General features: G+C 39.2%; 1 protein-coding gene across 1 annotated transcript in view; it reads left to right on the forward strand.

The window, feature by feature from the left end:
• DOCK8 (dedicator of cytokinesis 8) overlaps positions 1-20,428 on the forward strand; it is a 216,974-nt gene that overhangs the window by 131,392 nt on the left and 65,154 nt on the right. Inside the window, 8 exon segments of the mRNA XM_037851154.1 lie at positions 6,939-7,056; positions 8,524-8,594; positions 9,675-9,813; positions 10,433-10,534; positions 13,437-13,532; positions 14,222-14,456; positions 15,497-15,661; positions 16,810-16,979. Coding sequence (XP_037707082.1) covers positions 6,939-7,056; positions 8,524-8,594; positions 9,675-9,813; positions 10,433-10,534; positions 13,437-13,532; positions 14,222-14,456; positions 15,497-15,661; positions 16,810-16,979 — 1,096 coding nt within the window.

The raw sequence follows: 20,428 nt of genomic DNA on the forward strand, positions 1-20,428 counted from the left end.
AGAGAGAGACACACAGATTAAACATATACAGAGAGAGAGCAACACAGAGAGGCACACAGACACACAGAGACAGAGACTGAGAGAAATTGAAAGATGAGAGGCAGACCCAGAGATTAATCAATTTCCTCAGTAGTATGTTTTAAGGTCTCACGATCCCACAGGTTTTAAAGTTGTGGTTTTAAATCCACTCAGGTGTTGCACACAGTCCTAATAAGATAATCTTCATTTGTATCATATAAAAGGACATTTGCAATAGAAGAATCTATAGTTTGACTCCGGAATGTGGTACTGTCTTTATGAGATAACTCTTAAATAGTACCATTATATATTAAACTTTAAATTATGTATTTGAATTCAGTTTTTAAATAACTGTAGCTCCTTCTCTTAAAAATGATGCCTGTTAGATTCAGAATAGGAATTCTTGTTCCATTATGGAAATTAAATCATGTAAACTTCCTAACATCATAATCATATTAAAATTCATCTGTCCAAAGAATTACTTCCTTTCTTTTAAGTGACAATTGACTATTGTTATGGTAAGCACGTGAGAGTATCTGACATTTTTCAAAAGCAGGCCTTTGTTGTATAGTTGTGTGTAAGAAAGAATAATGTGAAAAGTTAATACGCCACCATGAATACTTAATTGCATTAGTTTAGAAACTACAAAATATTTACTTGGGGAAGAAAATATTAAAATATATATTCTTAGATATTGATGGAATTCAAAAGAATACATGTTTTACATTGTTACAGGTAAAAATAAAGATGCTCTCTGATTTCTAAATCTTTAAAAATTATTCATAAAATAGTGATCAATGGATAGGGAAAATTCAGAATAAATGAAGGTATTCAAAAAAAAAAAAAAAAGGACATTTGCACCTATTATCTCATTTGGTAAGGGTCACTGATCACAGGTCTCCATGCAAACCCATCTCTACTGGTGTAAAAGCAGCTCAAATAACAAAAAAAACAGGCACCACTGATATTCAAAAGACAGTAAAGATGACCCAGGCCTCAAAGTCAGCAATATTTTCTTGGCTTTCTCTCTCTTTTTTTATAAAAAGTATGTATTTAATACAGGTTATCTATATATTGAAATCAAAAGAAAACTAAAATTGACACCAAAACCATTTCAAAATCAAATCTACTGTTTCCATTTTCCAATATCATCTTCTAGCCCTTCCTTCATGTGTAGTCAATACTTGCATATTTAAAGCCCTGGCATAGATACAATTTTATATTCTGAATTTTCACTCAACATCATGCAATGAGATTAGCATATCATAGCCATTACCCTCTATCAAAGAGACACAAAAGTATCAAGGATTGTTTGACCTTGAACAACTACAGTTAATCAATCCTAATCCTTTGTCTCTCTTTGGGATTCCCAAGACCCTACAAGCAAAATATTTTCATAGTATAGAAGGCTAGGTTTCTGGCTCTATAAAATGACTGATTGGTTTTCCATGTACGCTTTGGTGGGTATGGGAGGGAGCAATACAGTTGTGGTTTTTCTGGTTGTTTTGTTTTGTTTTGTTTTTATCCAAAACTTTACCATTACCTGGAAAGGAAGATACATAACCATTTGCATCAATGAAAGGTTAATTTCCACCTCCACTTTTCTTAATCTGGCTTTTTCTCAGGAGAAATAACCCTAACTTCATGAATCTTACCCCCTGTGGCCTATTTTCCAATTTGTTAAAATGATGGTCAACTCAAATTTTCAATGATGATCTACCCACCACAATGTTGTTCATCACTTTTCTCAGAGAAAACCCACCTGCCTTGAAGAGCACGGCATCCTCCATCTTCTGCTCCAGTAATTCCAGTGTGTACTTCTCCCTGCAGCAGTTGACACTGGGGCTCAGCAAACAGCTGATGGAGGCCTTCTTTCCTCCTGTCGAGCTGCTCAGTGCCCTTCTCAAGGCCTCTTGCTTTCTCTGACAACAACTGGCTTGTCTTAGAAGCTTCAGCTAAACAGGTGTTCCTGGGGTCTGGTTGTTTAAACAGGTGGCTGATGTGCTTTTCTGCAGCTCACGTGCTCCTTGAGCTTGGCTCCAAGCTGTAGGCCCCTGAGGGACCACAGCGATGTCATCTTGGGAGTAAGTGACATGGGCAGGTTTTTCTCTTTGCTTCCTCATAGTAGATAAAGAATAAGCTAATGTTGCAATGTGGCTTGGACAGATTTCAAGATCCCTTGAGTTAACCTGTTTTCGATAAAGAAAATAGAACCCCCAAGACCCCAAAAAGCAGAGACAGTTTTGTCAACATTTGATCTAAGAATGACCAAATGCTACAAGTTAACCCCTAACTTCCTAGAGCTGCTCAATTACAGCAGTGTAAAACTAAGTTGCGGGGCTGTTGCTGAATCAGTGGAAAGAGTCTAGAGTTTCCAAAACAGTTATAATCAAGAGAAGCTATCTGAAGTGGCTCTGGAAAGAAAATTGTTGATTAATACCAAATGTCCTGCTCTATGCTGTGATGCCTATGACTAAAGAAAACTATTTTGCTATATTTGGGGAAAAAAGGTTATACTAGATGCTTTATATGTACATAGACTTGTAGTTACTAAAAAAGCTTTCGAAATGACTTTGCCATAACAAATGATTCCTATTTTGATTATGGTCTCTCCTCTCATAAATGTTTAGATAACATAATTCTTAGGATTTTCTCCAGCTAATATGAAGCACTTAATTTATCACATATAAAACCTATGAGCTTGTTTATCAGTTTGTTAGTAGTTACTTGTATCTAATTTAGTCTCTGCAGATTACTGACCATGTGGTCAGAGTTTCCCTCCCATGAAGAAACAGTATTATTCTCCTATATACATTTCTTTGAAAGGATGCAGATTTAACAAAAGATATCATTTAACATTCTTGCCAATCAGAAATATGATGATCCTTGGCAAGTGTATCTCCTTAGAAAACTTTAGGCAAAGTCATTTAACCACCCTGGGAGTCAGTGTCCTGGCCTGCAAAAAGGAATGTTGGACTAAATTATCTCCAAGTTCCCTTCCAGCTGGGCACTTGGTGGAAAATACATGAATATGGGGCAGGACATTGAATATCCTTGGTTTCCTGGTGATATTTGAACACAGGGATCAGCAACTCCTTCAGAAGCAATATGCACAGTGGGTGACCTGTGTTGAGGGCTGTGTGGGGCAGGGTGGCCTCGTGTCCCTGTACCAGGGGGTGGGGCAGGAGTGCAGTGACAGCCAGCCTAATTATCCAGCCTGCAGGGCTACTACCATTGTGATTTACTCAGCCCCATTCATCCAGCTACCTACAAACTCTGGCTTATTATCCCTCCAAGGGCAGCATGAAGAAGAGTTGATTGGTGCCTGTTCTAGTTTGCTAATGCTGCTGGAATGCAAAACACCAGAAGTGGATTGGCTTTTATAAAAGGGGGTTTATTTGGTTACACAATTACAGTCTTAAGGCCATAAAGTGTCCAAGGTAATGCATCAATGATCGGGTACCTTCACTGGAGGATGGCCAATGGTGTCCGGAAAACCTCTGTTAGCTGGGAAGGCACATGGCCAGTGTCTGCTCCAGAGTTCTGGTTTCAAAATGGCTTTCTCCCAGGACGTTCCCCTCTAGGCTTCAGCTCCTCAAAAATATCACTCTTAGTTGCTCTTGGAGTGTTTGACCTCTCAGGTTCTCCAGAGCAAAAGTCTGCTTTCAAAGGGCCATCTCCAAAATGTCTCTGTAAACTGAAGCTCCTCTCTCAGTTCCAGTACATTCTTCAAAGTGTCCCTTTTGGCTGTAGCAAGCTCGCTCCTTCTGTCTGAGTTTATACAGTCCTCTAGTAATTTAATTCAGAACCACCCTGAATGGGTGGGGCAACACCTCCATGGAAATTATCCAATAGCTGATTGAATCACATCTCCATGGAAATATCCAAAGGATTCCAAAATCTAATCAACACTAATATGTCTGCCCACACAAGATTGCATCAAAGATAATGGTGTTTTAGGGAACATAATACATTGAACTGGCACAGTGCCTTTCCAATTAATTCAATGATGAAGAAACAGAGTTATATAAAACTTAAAGGAATTCCCCCCAATGTATATACTCCATTGCAGAGGGGCAACATATATGTGTAAATATTCATCAGAGCTCTATAATTTTTAAAAAGGGGAGAAAAAGGAAATAATCTAAATGCTTATTTTTTTGGAGAAGGTTGTATAAATTATGGCACATTCATAATATAGAATATCATACAGCCATTTAAATCATGTTTGCTAAGAACATTTAGTAAAATAGTAAAAATTGACATGATAGAACAACATTAAGTGACATGAAAACAGCATAAAGCTTTGTATATCCAGTGTGATAAAAATGTTTATTGCATAAGAACAAAAGACTAGAAGGACATATGCTAAAATACTAACAGTGATTTTCCTTGGTGCAGTGAAATATTCTGTGGTTGCTATTATCTTCTTTATACTTTTCTTTTCAGTTCTTCAAGATTGAAAACCATGGACATGTATTACTTTCAAAATCATAACTAAATACGTATGTGTGTATCTGTGTGTCTAGCATCTGCTTAGCTCTGAAGATTGCTCCCATTTCAAAATGGTCAGTGGTCTTCTCATACCCTTTTACCAGAAGGAACAGGGATCCTGAGAATGAGCCCCACCCATAGCTCATAGTTCACAGGATACTCTCAAAGGGCTCTCTCTTGCATATTAGCTTTATAACATGGCTCATTTTTTATTTGTGGATCTGGTATTAATGACTGCTAGGGGCAGGCCACATGGTGTCTCATCAGAAGCAGGTCCATTCACAGCCCATTCTTTTGGTCTCACCCAGGGTTATGGTTATTAGTGTTGTCACTGCTGATAGTGTAGTAGCAGGGGAAAGCAGTGGCATAAATCCTTGGATTTATGCAAATCTTGGCCCAAAAAGACCATCCCCGCCCCTCCACTCACACACAATGTGGCAGGATCAATCTGGTTATCACACCAATGGGGTTAGAGTTGAGAGAACAGAGTCAGTGGCAACCTATTCCCTCTTTTGGTTTTCCAGTCCCTAACTACCCCAGGCCCCTCTGGTTAAACAGATTTGAAATTTTCATCTTCTGCCTCAAACCTGACTATTGACTTCACCCTTTCCCAATGGAACATACTAATCATTACTTCTGAATATGGACTCAATAGTGTCCAAACTCAAATCATTATGATGATTCTGATTCTGATTATTTTATTTAACTATATCTCTTAAAGATGAGAAATTTACTAGGTATAGTTGTGCAGATCCTGTACTGCACAGATTCACATTTGTCTAGATCATTGATTCTCAAATGCGGCAATCTTGCCCTGCCAGGGACATTTGGCAATGTCTGGAGACATGTTTGATTGTCACAACTGAGTAGGGAGGAGATATTCTTGGCGTCTAATGGGTAGAGGCCAGGGACACTGCTAAACATCCTAACATACCCAAGCCAGCTCCCTGTCCCTGCAAAAAATTTTTCAGTCCAGTGTGTGAATAGTGCCGAGGTTGAGGAATCCTGGTGTTGATTAATATGCAAATCTTTATAAAGTGTTATGAGAACCTGCATTCTCTGAGGGAAAATCTGGTAACCAGCATCTCCCTCTTAGTTACTGCTGGTGTCCAGTTCACACAAAGGTTGTTTGTCATCTTAGAAGCTCTGGGGCAAGAATGTGTCTGTTGGGAGAATGTATAACCTACGAGTTAGAATAGTGAACAAATGAGGAAACCAGACATTTTCCCAAAGAACATGACACTACGAACTTTTTGAAACAGACTTTGGTATACTGTTGACCCACAACTGTTAATAAGACCCAGAAAATTAAGGCAAATTTGTCACTGAAAGATGTCAAGAACAACCTAGTATGAAACAGTTATTCTTACTGTCTTAGTGGGCTTCACATCTGCGGTAATATAGCTCAGTGGTTAAAAGCGTGTCTCTGGAGCCAGCTGCCTGGCTTCAACTCCCCACCCTGCCATTTCCTCACTGTATGATCTGGAACAAGTTATTTAACATCTCTGAATCTCATGTTTTCGTCATTTGTAACATGGGGATGATGATGATGATAATAGTACCTACCTAAAGGATAAGATGAATTAATAAATACATAGTATTTGGAACATTTCTTGACTCAGGATAAGTACTATATAAATGTAAGTATCATTACTATTCTATTTAAGTCAGGCATATGCTTCATCAAAAATATATGTATTCATTCCTTTATTCAACAAATGTTTATTTAGCACCTGCTATGTCCCAGTCACTATTCTAGCTGCTGGAGATACGTCAGCAAATAAACAGACAAAACTCTCTGCCCTCATAGAGCTTACATGCTAGTGGAAGATGATAGTAATGATGCAAATATAGAGAAAAATATGCAAAATTATGCTTAGCCCCATATCCAACTTATGGTTGTTGAATAAAGGGATGCATTATTCATATTGTTATTGTTTTGTTGTTGTTATGTAGCTCAATCGGACTTGATCTTAGATAAGAAGCTAAACCAATACAGAAAGTCATGCCAGTGAGAAGTTGAAACTAGTATATTAAAATTGGAAAAGAGAAAGAAAAGGGATGAAATTAGACCTTCACCTGTGGCCTTGAATTTTGTCTACAAAGAGCTGAACCCTTTTTAGATTTCTTATCTGTATATCAGGTAGATAGCCACATTCCAAGACATTAAGACTTTCTAAATGGCAGCAAACTCATCTTTGTATGGGGCAAAACAGAAACACAGCTGGTTATTATCACATGACTGCTACTGAAGGGGAAGAATTAACAGTAGCAAACACTCTCCTCCAAAATATAATTCACTTCTGAAAGGAAAACCCCTTCAAAATAACCATCCCACCATTGTGGACCTCAGCAATCACAGAAGACCTTGGTTAAAATAAACTCTAGACCTTGTTCATTGGTTTTTTTTATCTTTTCTTTTCCAGAAACCTTCTCTATGTCTACCCCCAGAGGCTGAACTTTGCTAACAAACTAGCATCCGCCCGGAACATTACAATAAAGATCCAGTTTATGTGCGGTGAGGATGCTAGCAACGCTATGCCGGTAAAGAGGGAAATCAGCATTTGCCTCAGACCGGGGTGGGCTGAACTCCCTTGTAAATCACGCAGTCAACGTCCAGGGCTCGTAAATATACAGAGCATGTGCATTCCAGGTTGACGCTACTCAGACTATTCACGGGACTTTCTGGCTAGTCCAGTATTATTCTGATACTGATGGGGGAAGGGAGACAGTCTAGATTGAAAGTTTCTTTCCTAACTTATTTCATAGCAGAAATGCAGATGATTTTAAAGGATTGAAAAATATCACAGTAGGACCATACCACTGTACCAGTTTAAGAAGTAGAGAGATGGGCTTAACGTGCCAGCCATACTTGCTGAACTTCTTCCAGGTGTGTGCTGCAGTGCCCATGTACACAAGCCCCAGACCACATCTACGGATAAATAGAAAGTACTGCCTGGTAGTGGTAAACACACACCACCTCAACACGTTTTAGGAATGGACCTGCTGAGGCAAAATATAAATTAAATAATAAATACATAATGCCGTGTTCTCTAAGGAACCCCAAATTCCAGAACTTGTACTTTTTAGCCATCTGCTGCTAAGTGAGATGTGTATTTAACTCTCCCTGTTTTCCTTATGTCATGGAATTATACCTTTTTCACAGAGGTAATTTTTTTCACTGCTCCCATTCTTCAAATATCTACTGCCCTCTCCCGCCATCCTCTTAATGTCCCACTTGCCTTGCCAATGCAAGGGAAAGTAGGATTGCCCGTGTGTCCTCTTGCAACAATGGGGTGAGGGGAGGATCCTGTGTGCTTGGAGAGAAATAGAAGTGCCTAGAAGATGACTCCTCTGGCCCCTGGCTGCCTGGTAGAGTTGTGCAGATCCCATCTGCACAATGGTACCCAGCCCAAGGGCTGGTATGACACTAAATTCCAGCCTGTGTTCCACACACCAAGTGCTGTCACCTGGCATGGTGATTACTTCATCTTGAGGAAAGGGCTCCTCTACTTCTTTGCTCAGAAGTGAGTCCACTTGTCAAATCATGTGCCATTAGGGCTGCCTCATTTCAAATGAGGTGTCTTTTTCTAGATGAACAAACATGTGGATAGGCTAGTGTAGATCCTTATCACTAGTCCTCTCCCCAAGTGACCAGGTCCATGTCTTTAGAGGGAGAAGAGCCAGGACCAGGTTCTCTCAAAGAGGGCAAAAGTTATGTACTCTCACCCTGCTGTGTAGACCTCTAGGTGGTGAGAGGGGGAGAGAGCAGTGGTTTCCAGTTTACAAACTTGTGGCCCTTGGGCATTAATTCTGCTCTTTGCAGCCTCAGTTTACCCTTTATAACCAGTTCTTCTGCATCCATGTGGTTGGACTGGTTGTAGAACACAACATTCTTGATTTGCAAGATACAACTCTATGAGACCAGAACATCCTAATCAGGCTGATGATAATGGATCTGATATGCCCAAATATAACTGCTGATATGGTCCTTTCTGCTTCGGTGAACAGGTCATCTTTGGAAAGTCCAATGGGCCTGAATTTCTGCAGGAAGTGTACACAGCCATCACATACCATAATAAGTAAGTATATTTTAGGGTTAAAAACATATGCCAAGATTGTTTTATTATCTTCTAGTTCTGAATTCCCAGGTGATTCCTCACAATTGTTTTTATAAGTTAGGAGATAAGGTACAGAGGAAATTCATGCTAGCTCCACAATTCTGTGTCAGAAATGCACGATTTTGGCCGTTATCTAAGACTGGGAGAAGAATACATCATCAATAACCTATTATTTTGACTTTTCTAGAGCCTTCTATTCTAGTATGATGCTGAGAAGTTTTATGGTGTGAAATAAGCGAACAGCTTTCCTAACTTGCTTTAAGGGTCTGGGAGGAGTCAAAAACAGAATCCGTCTCTTTTCAGTCTGTCTTGTCTTCTATTCACAACTCCACACCTGCCCCATTACCCACTTTGAGAAAATTTAAGGTGACCAAAAAAGAAGTGGAGCATTCATTATTACATCATTAAATTGAGTAACAGAATGCTGTCTACACTGTTTTATTCACATTTCACAGATAGGGCAAGAAATCTGTAGGGGGTCAGGCAGATTTGGGTTTGATCCTGACCTGATAACCCTGGTCTGTGGTAACCTTGGTCCAAGTTCTCTTTCTAAACCTACCTTCTAGGTTGAAGTAAGGATGAAATGAGGTAATGTGCATGAAATTCTTAGTAAAATACCTAATACTTAGTAATTTAGAAAATTCAATTTCCTTTTCCTTCCTGCATCATTTGTTTCTTAAAAATCCTTTAATGAGTGCCAGCCATATGGCAAGCCCTGTTCTTGGTGTACAGATGGAAAAGGAAATTACAGCAGGACTCTGAACTCCTTTTCAAATTAAGTTGTTGGGTTTTTCCATTGTGTGGGGGAATATTTTCCCTGCAGAAGCCTTTAGTTTGTGAGCAGCTTTATGTAAGTAAAGTATAATAACATAAGCTAGGTCTCAAAGACTTGCAGCATATGAGCGAACAATATCAAATGAAAAGCAAAACACCAAACAGGTATGTCCTGAGGACCAAAGGGCCTACGGCATTACGATTTGAAATCACAGATGTCATGATTCAGGTTCGAAGTTATTTGTGTATGATGTGCTTTGGAAACAGGTCTCCTGACTTTTACGAAGAAGTGAAAATTAAGCTCCCGGCGAAGCTCACGGTAAATCACCACCTCCTGTTCACCTTCTATCATATCAGCTGTCAGCAGAAGCAAGGAGCCTCCGTAGAAAGTCTCCTGGGATATTCAGTGAGTTGTTTTCAACTTGATAATTAATACTGCAGTTGTTGGTACATTCAAAGATCCCTGCAGGGATAAATAACTAAATCCTATGCATTTGCTTTTTTTCCCTGTTAGAAGTAGCAAAACGTGCAAAGCAGATTATAGCAAAGAACAGAAGTGAGTTGACTGAGCAAATGACAAATTTCAGGAATGGAAAGCTAGTGGGCGGTAGATACTGAAAGAATATGCATTCATAGCAAAAGTATTGCCATGTCTATTATTTCCAAATTTCATATACATACTTCACATATAAAACCAGCTCTTTAATACTCAAGGAATTAAAAAGTTATTTCTTTAAAAAATATAAAAGGTAAAATAAACATTGCTGTTGTTCAGACACACAAGCATAGCTTATAAAGAAAAATGCTACTACTTTGGCTCTAGAAGCAGTGAGTCGTTGATATTACCATCTCAGGAATCTCAGGGAATTTAAAATGCAAAGAACTTGAGAGAAATTACTGCCTGAAAGAGTCCTGGTCAATATCTAATCATTGTTTAGTTGCATTTGATGATTGTGAGCTAAACAAATTGCCAGAATTATATGCTATAATAAATACCACTTTATTCTTTACATCATCTGTTTTAGTGGCTGCCAATTCTCTTAAATGAACGTCTTCAAACTGGATCTTACTGTCTCCCAGTTGCCTTGGAAAAGCTGCCACCCAACTACTCCATGCATTCTGCAGAGGTAACCAGCAAACCACAGTCCTGGAACAACTTTCCCAGACCCACCTATCATTTCCTTAAATGTGACAGAGAATGCTGATGATGTTTTCCAGAGCAGTCATCTGCCAGCCCAGGGCGTTTTCTAGGACTCCATTGTTCTGATAGGACAGCAAAAAGAGGTGGTCATCAAATGTCAGTTATTTACTTATCACTGATTCAGGATGTTTGGTAAATGCAACCTGCCACGGAGGCAGCATTACCTTGCATTATCTACAACAAAGGGAATCACAGAATATCGTATTATAAAAGAGGAGGCAAACTGTGATCAAACAACTCCTCCCATCACCACACCTTATAAAAGCTCCCAGGCCTGATGCCATCAGTTTCTTTGCTGGCTCAATTGTCACAGTCCCCAGGTGGATAGTGGGGCTTTTATTCCTCCAAATCCCAGCGTCAATGACCTTACACCTTTCTTTCTCCTGCAGTGCCTCTTGTCCATCCAGTCTGCCACAACACGCCCTCTTAAAGGGAGCCCAGTGGGACTTCCATCGTAACCATCCAAGCACAAGCTGCCAGTGCTTCTCTCTCAGCTTGGCATGGGGTTACATCATCAAGCATTGAAGCAAATCCCAGACATTGTCTCATTTTATCTATAAGTGTTTTAGTATGCCTCTTAAAATATAAGGGCTCCCTCACTTTTTTTAAACAATCACATTATCATTTTCATGCCTTAAAAATTAACAGTAGTTCCTTAATATCATCAAATAGACAGTCAGTGATCAAATTTTCAATTGCTTATTAATGTCATTTTTTAAACAGTTGTTTGATTGAATCATGATCCAAATAAAGTCCACATGTTGCAATTGATGAGTCTTTTAAGGCTGTTTAATCTATAGACGTCCCTTCATTTCTTTTGTTTTTCCTTGCAATTTTCAGGTTGAAAGATTTCCCAAGAATTTGAAATTACTTCAACATTTACAGTCACCTTTCTTCCCTACTCTTTCACCTCCTGCCCTCACCCCCAGGCTATTCCATTTCCCTCTTATTTCTCTTTTTCTCTGGAGAGAAAAGCATTCTTTGCCCTGGGTCACAGGCACACACCAGACTTCAGGCGAAAACTGTTCTCCAAGCCATGTGAAGATCAACTCACATGAATACCCAAGGTTTATTCACAGAAATTCCCTGATTGCTCTTCTTTGTGATTTGAACACATGGCACCTGCTAAAGCCCTCAAAACCCCCTTTTCATCAAGTTGCACATTCTAATTTCCTAGAGCTCTCAGTTGTCTTCTCAATGCTTTAGGTAAAGCCTGGGTTTAAAAGCCAAACAAATCTGGATCCAAAATTCAGATTCTGCCCTCATTGGCTGTGTGAGTATACGTGCACTGCTGTGCACTGTGACTCTTCAAGGTGAAACCGAGCCCGTATTTGCCTATAAGGTTGCTGTGATCATTAAATGAGATAATGCGTGTCAAGCAACAAACTCAGGGCCTGAGTAAATATTAGTTCATTTTTCCTACTTGCCCTACATTATCTCTATTATACCCTTAGCCTCTTCAAATATCCTTTGGACATGCCCTGTCCAATGCAGTAGCCACTGGCATTGAGCACTTGAAATGTGGCTAGTCCAGACTGAGATGTGCTGTAAGTACAAAATACACACCAGATTGCAAAGACTTAGTAGGAAGAAAAGTATGCAAAATATCTCATTAATAATTTTTATATTGATTACAGGTTGAAATGATCATCTTTGGGCTATATTGGGTCAAATAAAATATATCATTAAAATTATTTTCAAACATTCCTTTTAATTTTTTTTAATGTGGCTACTTCTGGTTTATTTAAATTTAAAATTATATATTTGCCTCACATTATATTTCTAGTGGACAGCACTCCAGTAGATCATAGATGGCAAACTGAAGTGCATACAAGATCCAGGCAATAACATGAACAAGTGCCCGGTCCTGGTGGAAATTGTTCACACTGGATATTGTCTGTCCCTTCTGAATATCACAGCTGGCTCTCGCTCTGCAGATAGGTGGCATGCGAGGAGGCAAGGCCAATGTTTTTGCATTTCACAATTCTCAAAAGAAGTTAGAAAAGTTGTCTTTTATGTGAAAAACCCTGACTTTCAAATGTTGGCAACTAATTCAAAATTCTCTGAGCCAAACAGGTCTTGTTTGTGGGCTGGGCCCAACCTTTGGACCCCAGTTTGTGATTCTGTCATAGATTGTTTAAGGTTCCCCACCCCGTGCACACATCCTGCTCTTGGAAGTTCCTTCCATTAAGCAGAAATAGACAGAAAAGCCTCACTCACCATGCAGCTTCAGCCTCAGTCAGTACCATGCACTAGCTCTAGAGGAAGGCAGTCATGATGGGAATTTAAGGCAAGAAATTGCCTATAGAGCTACTGATATATAGATGGAATAAAAGATATGTAAATGAATAATTAAAGGAGGAAACAGGCAGGCCTGCTACTGGAAACATTCTAAAAGAGAAAGTAATTGCAGGTACTCAGATTCATTAGAATTTCATGTCTTATAAAGCTATTCTACACTTTGTCCTGACTTTCCTGATTGATGGGGAAATTATTGGAATATTGCTTTATTTGAATTCCTAATATCAAGGATCATCAGTGTTGGGTGGGGGCTTAGAGACACATAACTTAATTCAACCCCCTCCTTTGAGCAAGAGAAAATGAAGGCCCAGAGAGTTTGACTCACCAAGGTAAAAATAACTAGTTTAGTGCAGAATTGAACTTGAAGCTGGGGATCCTAATACCAGGGCCAATCATATTAGGTTTTTTTATTTGGGGGGGGGGTTATTTATATAACTCTGGCATTTGTGGTCAAGTTGCTTCATTCTGATTGTCAGAAAAGTGGATTGAATTGCTAATTGTATTTTGTTTTGTTTTCATCAACACAGAAAGTCCCTTTACAGAATCCTCCCATTAAGTGGGCTGAAGGACATAAGGGAGTATTTAATATTGAAGTGCAAGCTGTTTCTTCCGTTCACACTCAGGTAAAGAACTTCAAGGTTAACTTCAAAATCAGACCCACAAGGCTAATGATGAAGTTAGAGGTAGAGCAGAAAAACCTTTCTAAGGAAAGACCAATAAAAGATAAATGAAAATCTTTGTCTATGGATAAAAAAATAATAATAATAACCTTTAGTTTTTATGGAGACATACAAGTCTATTCAGGTTACATTTGTTGTTTAAATGGAAAGACCTTACAAAATGAAGGAACCCAATATCTACACTGTTGACTGAGAAATTTTGCAGGGAGACTTCATTTGAAGCGTTTTCATCCTGCTATCTCAGTTCCTTCTATAATGCCATTTTACCAGCCTTTTTTTTTTCTTTTTTTCAAGTTCTGCACTTCCTCTTTCTCCTGCCACTGAGTTTCCCATCTGCTTAGACTCCTTTTGTGGCAGTGTGTTTGCCTGGTATGCTAGCTTCTGCTTGCAGAACAGATCAGAGCCTAATTTGCTCTATCTTCAATTAATAATTATTGAGAGATCATATGTTGTGCACAGCCTTCTTCAAAGAAGTTTATAACCTTGGTCTGAAACATCCACGTCTTAGAGCTTCTGTTCTGAAACATTAGTTAAGAAGGTCTGCCCATAAAGAGCTATTTGATTATGTTTATGAATCCACTGAAGAACATCGAAGGGACAAGACCCATGAAGTCTGCCTTCTGCCTTCCCAGGACAACCATCTTGAGAAGTTCTTCACTCTCTGCCACTCCCTGGAGAGCCAGGTGACCTTCCCCATCCGTGTGCTGGATCAGAAGATCAGCGAGACTGCGCTGGAGCACGAGCTGAAGCTCAGCATCATCTGTCTGAACTCCTCCCGCCTGGAGCCCCTCGTGCTGTTCCTGCACCTAGTGCTGGACAAGCTTTTCCAGCTGTCCGTGCAGCCCATGGTCATCGCTGGCCAGACAGGTAGGAGGCCTGGGGCTGGGAAGAGGCAGGAGCCAAACGTGATTTTCCAGAAACCCAGGGAGCAGGGACAATGTGATCTTCCTTTCTACTGATGATGTGAGTTCAAGGGAGGCCAAGTCCATGTCCTTTTTCTTGAAACTCAGTGGATGTTAATAAGAAGAAGAAGAACAATAATAATAATAATAATGCAACATTAAAATAGAGTTAATAAATTACAGTATTTTTTTTTTTTGGTTTTGGTTTTTGTATTAGAGAAGCTGTAGATTTATAGAAAAATTATGTACAAAATACAGAGTTCCTATATTCCTGCCCCCATTTTTAACATTTTGCATTAGTGTGGTACCTTTGTTACAAATGATGAGAGAATATTATTATAATGTACTATTAGCTGTAGTCCACAGTTTACATTAGGGTTCACTGTTTATACTGTACAGCCCTATGTTTTGTTTTGTTTTTAATTTTCGTTGTAGCAACATATATACCACCTAAAATTTCCCCTTTTAACCTCATTCAGATATGTAATTTAGTAGTGTTAATTACATTCACAGTGTTGTGTTACCAACTCTCCTATACATTACTAAAACTTTTCCATTACCCCAAACTTCTGAATGTCACAGCTGGTTCTCTGACTGAGGTGGGCTCTGAGATTCCGCATTTCTAACCAGCTCCTGGGTAATCCTGGAACTGTCAGCGTGCAGGCCACCCTGAGTAGCGGCTGTTTACAGCCTTGATTAGCGAGGTGCAGCAGGGACGATAGGGAGATTTGAAGACTTGGAGAACACCCTTTATCTGGACAATCTTATGTCTTGGCCATGACAGCCACAGTGCTGGCCGGAGGGGGAAGATGAAGGAGGGAATGTGAAGTAGCTCGTGGTCAGCAGAGCCGGCATGCTGGAGCTCACAAAAAAAACTAACTCTTTCCCAGGCCATTATCCCGACCAGCCTGGTGACGTTGGCCAGTGGTCAGGACACCTGGTTCCTGCCCCTGAGGACGGTCTCCTCAGATTCATTAACTGCCCATTTTCCTCTTGGTTCCTCAGCCAACTTCTCCCAGTTTGCCTTTGAGTCCGTGGTGGCCATCGCCAACAGTCTCCACAACAGCAAGGACCTGAGCAAGGACCAGCACGGGCGGAACTGCCTGTTGGCCTCTTACGTGCACTACGTCTTCCGGCTGCCCGAGCTGCAGAGGGATGTGCCAAAGCCAGGTAGCATCACTGGGAGAGTGGGAAGCCAGTGGGCATGGTGCTCCCAACCCCACCACAAAATTCAAAATAAAACTAAAAAACCATAAAGTTAAATTGTATTTTTCTGAATTGTGACACAAAACTGACATGAATGATGAAATTAAAGTTTTTTTCTAGATTTTTCTCTCTTGCTTCCTCTTCCCCTCCCTCTTTTCATGCTATAAGCACTTACTTTGTCTACCCACTTAATGATCCCTCAGTGGTCTGTAACCAGTTTCTGATTTATGATTCATTTGAGGATCTCTTTTATAAAAGAAGGAGAAATGTCAATTGAGACCAAGAATTCTAAGAGAATAATGATAGGGAAAATAGTGCATACGTCTGATGGAGTGGTAGCAATGATTCCTAAACTTTTCATTGAAAAAAAAAATTCCCTTTCTCATTTCTGCCAAATTTAACTTATGAAATAGTAATAATCTACTTCCCCACACTTCTTAATTATTTACATAGGTAATGATCAACCAGAATTTCTGGTCAGCATGGTATAAAAAGTAGCATCAGTGAGTTCACAAAATTCCAGGCCCAAACAAAGAAACTTTGCATTTTTATTAGTCTGTGCGGCTTCATTTCAGGTAAATTTATGGTTTCAATTGGCTAAATGTTGATAATATCTCATAGACTTACATAACCACTTTTGAAGATGTAAATATTTAAAGGTAAAAAATATTAATATATATAATATACACTTATCCTCATAAAGTTCAGGTGATTCCTTGCATTTTCGATTCTCAGAAAACCTAACTGCAAGAATTATGAAGTTGTCACCATTTAATATTGATAAATAAAAATGCCACGTTTCCAGTTTCTCTTGAAAAATCAAGACCCTGATGCTAGGATCTGTTTCCCGCAATAATAGGCTGGAGGGAGCAGAGGAGCTGCCCCTGCTTTGGATGAGGCTCATGTTTCCAGTTCACCACAGTCTTTGCCAATCCCTATTGCCCCACACTCTGTCTACTTTCCTCCCAAACCTTGCCTCCCTGTGTCCCCTAGTTCTAATCTGTTGGGCCTTCATTCCACCATCTACCCTGTCCCCCTTCAGTCCCTTCTCAAGCCCAGTAAGTGACCCTGGCCTCCTATCTGTTGACATGTCTGTGCCTGGTGGGGAGCAGGCGGCCCCGCTCCCCTCCCTGATCCTCGCTACCACACGTATGGACGCACTTCTGCTGCCATCGTGAGTTCCAAGCTCATGCAGGCCCGGGTGATGAGCAGCAGCAACCCAGACCTCGCGGGAGCACACTCTGCAGCTGACGAGGAGGTTAAAAGCATCATGTCTTCAAAGGTAGGGAAACACCAAACCTGGAGAGTGACACAGGCTTGTTTTATTTTTTGACTAAAAATTGGAGAAACAACACAAAATTAAGCTCTACTGCCTCCCCTTGTGTTGGTAAAATGCTCAGATATAGAGTTATTAGTGTTGTTTTCTCTTTTATTCTTTATTAGAGATGTTGTAGGTTTACAGAACGATCAAGCATAAAATACAGGATTCCCATATACCACCCTTATATTAACACCTTGCATTGGTGTGGAACATTTGATACAATTGATGAAAGTACATTTTTATATTAGTACTATTAACTATCATTCCATGGTTTACTTAGGGTTCACTGTGTGTTCTGCAGTTCCATGGATTTTTTTTTTAATTTTTTTATTCTGTTACCATGTATACAACCTAACATTCCCCCTTTTAACCACATTCAGATATATATTTCAGTGCCATTAATTGCATTCACAATGTTGTGCTACCATCATCACCATCCAATAACAAAACATTTCCATCATTCTAAATAGGAATCCTGTATATTTTGAGCTTTAAATTCCCATTCTCTATTCCCACCCTGTCCCCTGGCAACCTGTATTCTAGTTTCTGAATATGACTTTGCTTATTCTAATTATTTCATATCAATGAGATCATACAATATTTGTCCTTTAAGTATGGCTTATTTCACTCAACATGGTGTCTTCAAGTTTTATCCATGTTTTTGCATATATCAGAACTCCATTCCTTTTCACAGCTGAGTAGTATTCTATTATATGTCTATACCACATTTTGTTTATCCATTCAACCATTGATGGACACTTGAGTTGCTTTCATCTTTTGGCAGTTGTGGATAATGCTGCTGTGAACATCAGTATGCAAATATCTGTTTGAGTCCCTGCTTTCGGTTCTTTGGGTTCCCACCTAGTAGTGGGATTGCCAGGTCATATGATAATTCTATATTCAACTTCCTGAGGAACTGCCAAACTGTCTTCCACAGCACCGCACCATTTTACATCCCCACCCATAATGAATGAGTGTTCCTATTTCTCTGCATCCTCTCCAACACTTAAATTTTCCATTTTGTTTTTTTAACAGCAGCCATTCTAATGGGTATGAAATGATATCTCATTGTAGTTTTTATTTGCATTTCCCTGATGGCTAATGATGTTCAGCAACTTTTCATGTTTTTTCTGGCCATTTCTGAATCTTCTTTGGAGAGATACTGTTTTCTTTGAACTAATTGAAAGCATTCGGAAAGATGCATAGACAAGACTGGCATTTGAGGATCTGCTCAGTTAACACCAGAAGGAAATTCTTAGAGCATAGCTGGTTTAGCCACACTGAGCCAATGAATATCATGAATTTTATTTTCAAGGAAAAAAAAATTAGCTTTAATTTTTTTTATGCCTAGAAAGGGTCTTTTTAATATTTTTTTGTTTTGTTTAGCTTTAATATTTGCCTTTTACATTCATTAACACTGACAGATTGATTACCCCATATAATAATCCCAAGAAGTAAAGCCAGATTTTATAAACAGATTTATAAACAGAAATCCTAAGAGGATTGGTAACTTGCCCTATATTGTTTTTCCTTTCATCAATGATTTTTTTTCCTGATACTCATTTTGTTTCAGAACAGTTTTAGAATTACCATGATGATGGCACAGAGATTTCCCCTGTGGTCCACATCTAGTTCTTCCTGTTATTAATATCTTACAGTCAAAATTAATGAGCCAAATGTTGATACATTATTAACTAAAATCTATACCTTATTCACATTTCCTTGGATTTTTCCCTCGTGTCCTTTCTCTGTTCCAGAATCCCACCCACACGTTACATTTAGTAGCCATGTTTTCTTAGGTTGCTTTAGGTTGTGACAGTTTCTCAGACTTTCCTTGCTGGGATGACCTGGAAGTTTTGAGGAGTACTGAGCTAGGTATTTTGTGAACTGTTCCTTAATTGGATTTAAAACAAATTCTGATATATTCACATATGTATTAAATTGTATAGTTATCCAGTTTTTAGTATATTCACAAAGCTACCATGAATTCTTTCTTGGAATTTTCTTTCCAGTTATCTGTGACCTCAAGGTGGCTAGACTTTTTAGAGTAATATTTCCCCCTAATTAAGACACATCAAAATCTCTAAATTTAGGCGCAGTTTCCCTTACAAAATCCACCCACTTGAGACAGTGTAGTGTGAGAAGGGGAACCAGGAGACCTGGGTTCAGCTCTTGGCTCTGACACCACCCAGCTCTGTGATCCAGGGCTGGCCACTGACCCACTCTTGGCTGCGTTTGCCTCATCTCTGCAGAGGTTTTGAGCACTGGCTGAATTTAAGAATCAGCTATGGACCTTTTAAAAAGACTGGATCCTCCCCCCAGATACTCTGAATATCCATAGATTGGCCCATATTAAATTGTCAATATGCTACTGTTTTTTAATTAATCCACTGGTGGGCTGCAGCTGGCTCATACAACTTTTCAAGAGCTGATGGTTAAATCTTCAGGAATTGAGCCAGTTGTTAAACACAGACATTATAAAAATTAAGTTATATAAACTTACAGTTAAATAAGTTATATTAAAAACAAAGTTCATCTAAATGCAATGTGGTATCCTGGATTAGATCCTGAAACAGTAAAAGAGTGTTAGTGGAAAAAGTGGTAAAATCTGAATAACATCTGTGGTTTAGTTGGTAGTCATGTACAAATATTACTTTCTTAGTTTTGACAAATTGCCATAGTTATGTAAGTTATTAAAATTAAGGGAAACTGAATAAAAGCCATACAAGAACTCTCTGTACTATCTTTGCAACCTTTCTGTAAAATGAAAATTATTCCAAAATTAAAAGCTCACTTTAAAAAGGCAGTACTCAAACCTTATCCCTTCTTAATTATTTTATTATACTTTACTGTTATCTATAGTCTTAAGGTTATTTGTGTCTATTGTATCTCTATGGTGGAAGTACCATCTAATGGTGTGCTCCTGCACATCTCTCCCCACCTCTGCCCCCAGTGATGTTCTGAGAGTGGATCCATATGGACCACAATGTAAGTATTTACAGCACAGAAGTTGGCAAATGTTGTCAGTTAGGTCCCCTCCCCCACTCCAAGAGCTGGTTGTTAAGTATTTGCCAGCACCACTGGCCCAGCATCATTTTCTTTCTTCAGCATCGTTTTTAAGGCCCCATTAAGCCGTATCATTTTTCTGATTGCCCAGGAGAGACTCCACCTGCACTGATAGCCTTGGTCTTTAGGGTTTCCTTTCATAAACACGAGAATATTAAATTCCTATGTGGACTGGATTAACAATTTTCTAATTATTTTGTAGCAAGGAAAGGAAATTTTGTACAATCCAAAGAAAAAGCATGACTATTATCACACTTCGTTAAATACAGGGTTTAGAAGACTGGGTACAGTACCAGCTAGACCACAGAGAGGCACTCTCCCACACGTGTTTTTCTGCTCTCCCA

This window comes from Choloepus didactylus, chromosome 10 (genome assembly GCF_015220235.1).
Source record: "Choloepus didactylus isolate mChoDid1 chromosome 10, mChoDid1.pri, whole genome shotgun sequence".
NCBI classification, from domain to species: Eukaryota; Metazoa; Chordata; class Mammalia; order Pilosa; family Megalonychidae; genus Choloepus; species Choloepus didactylus.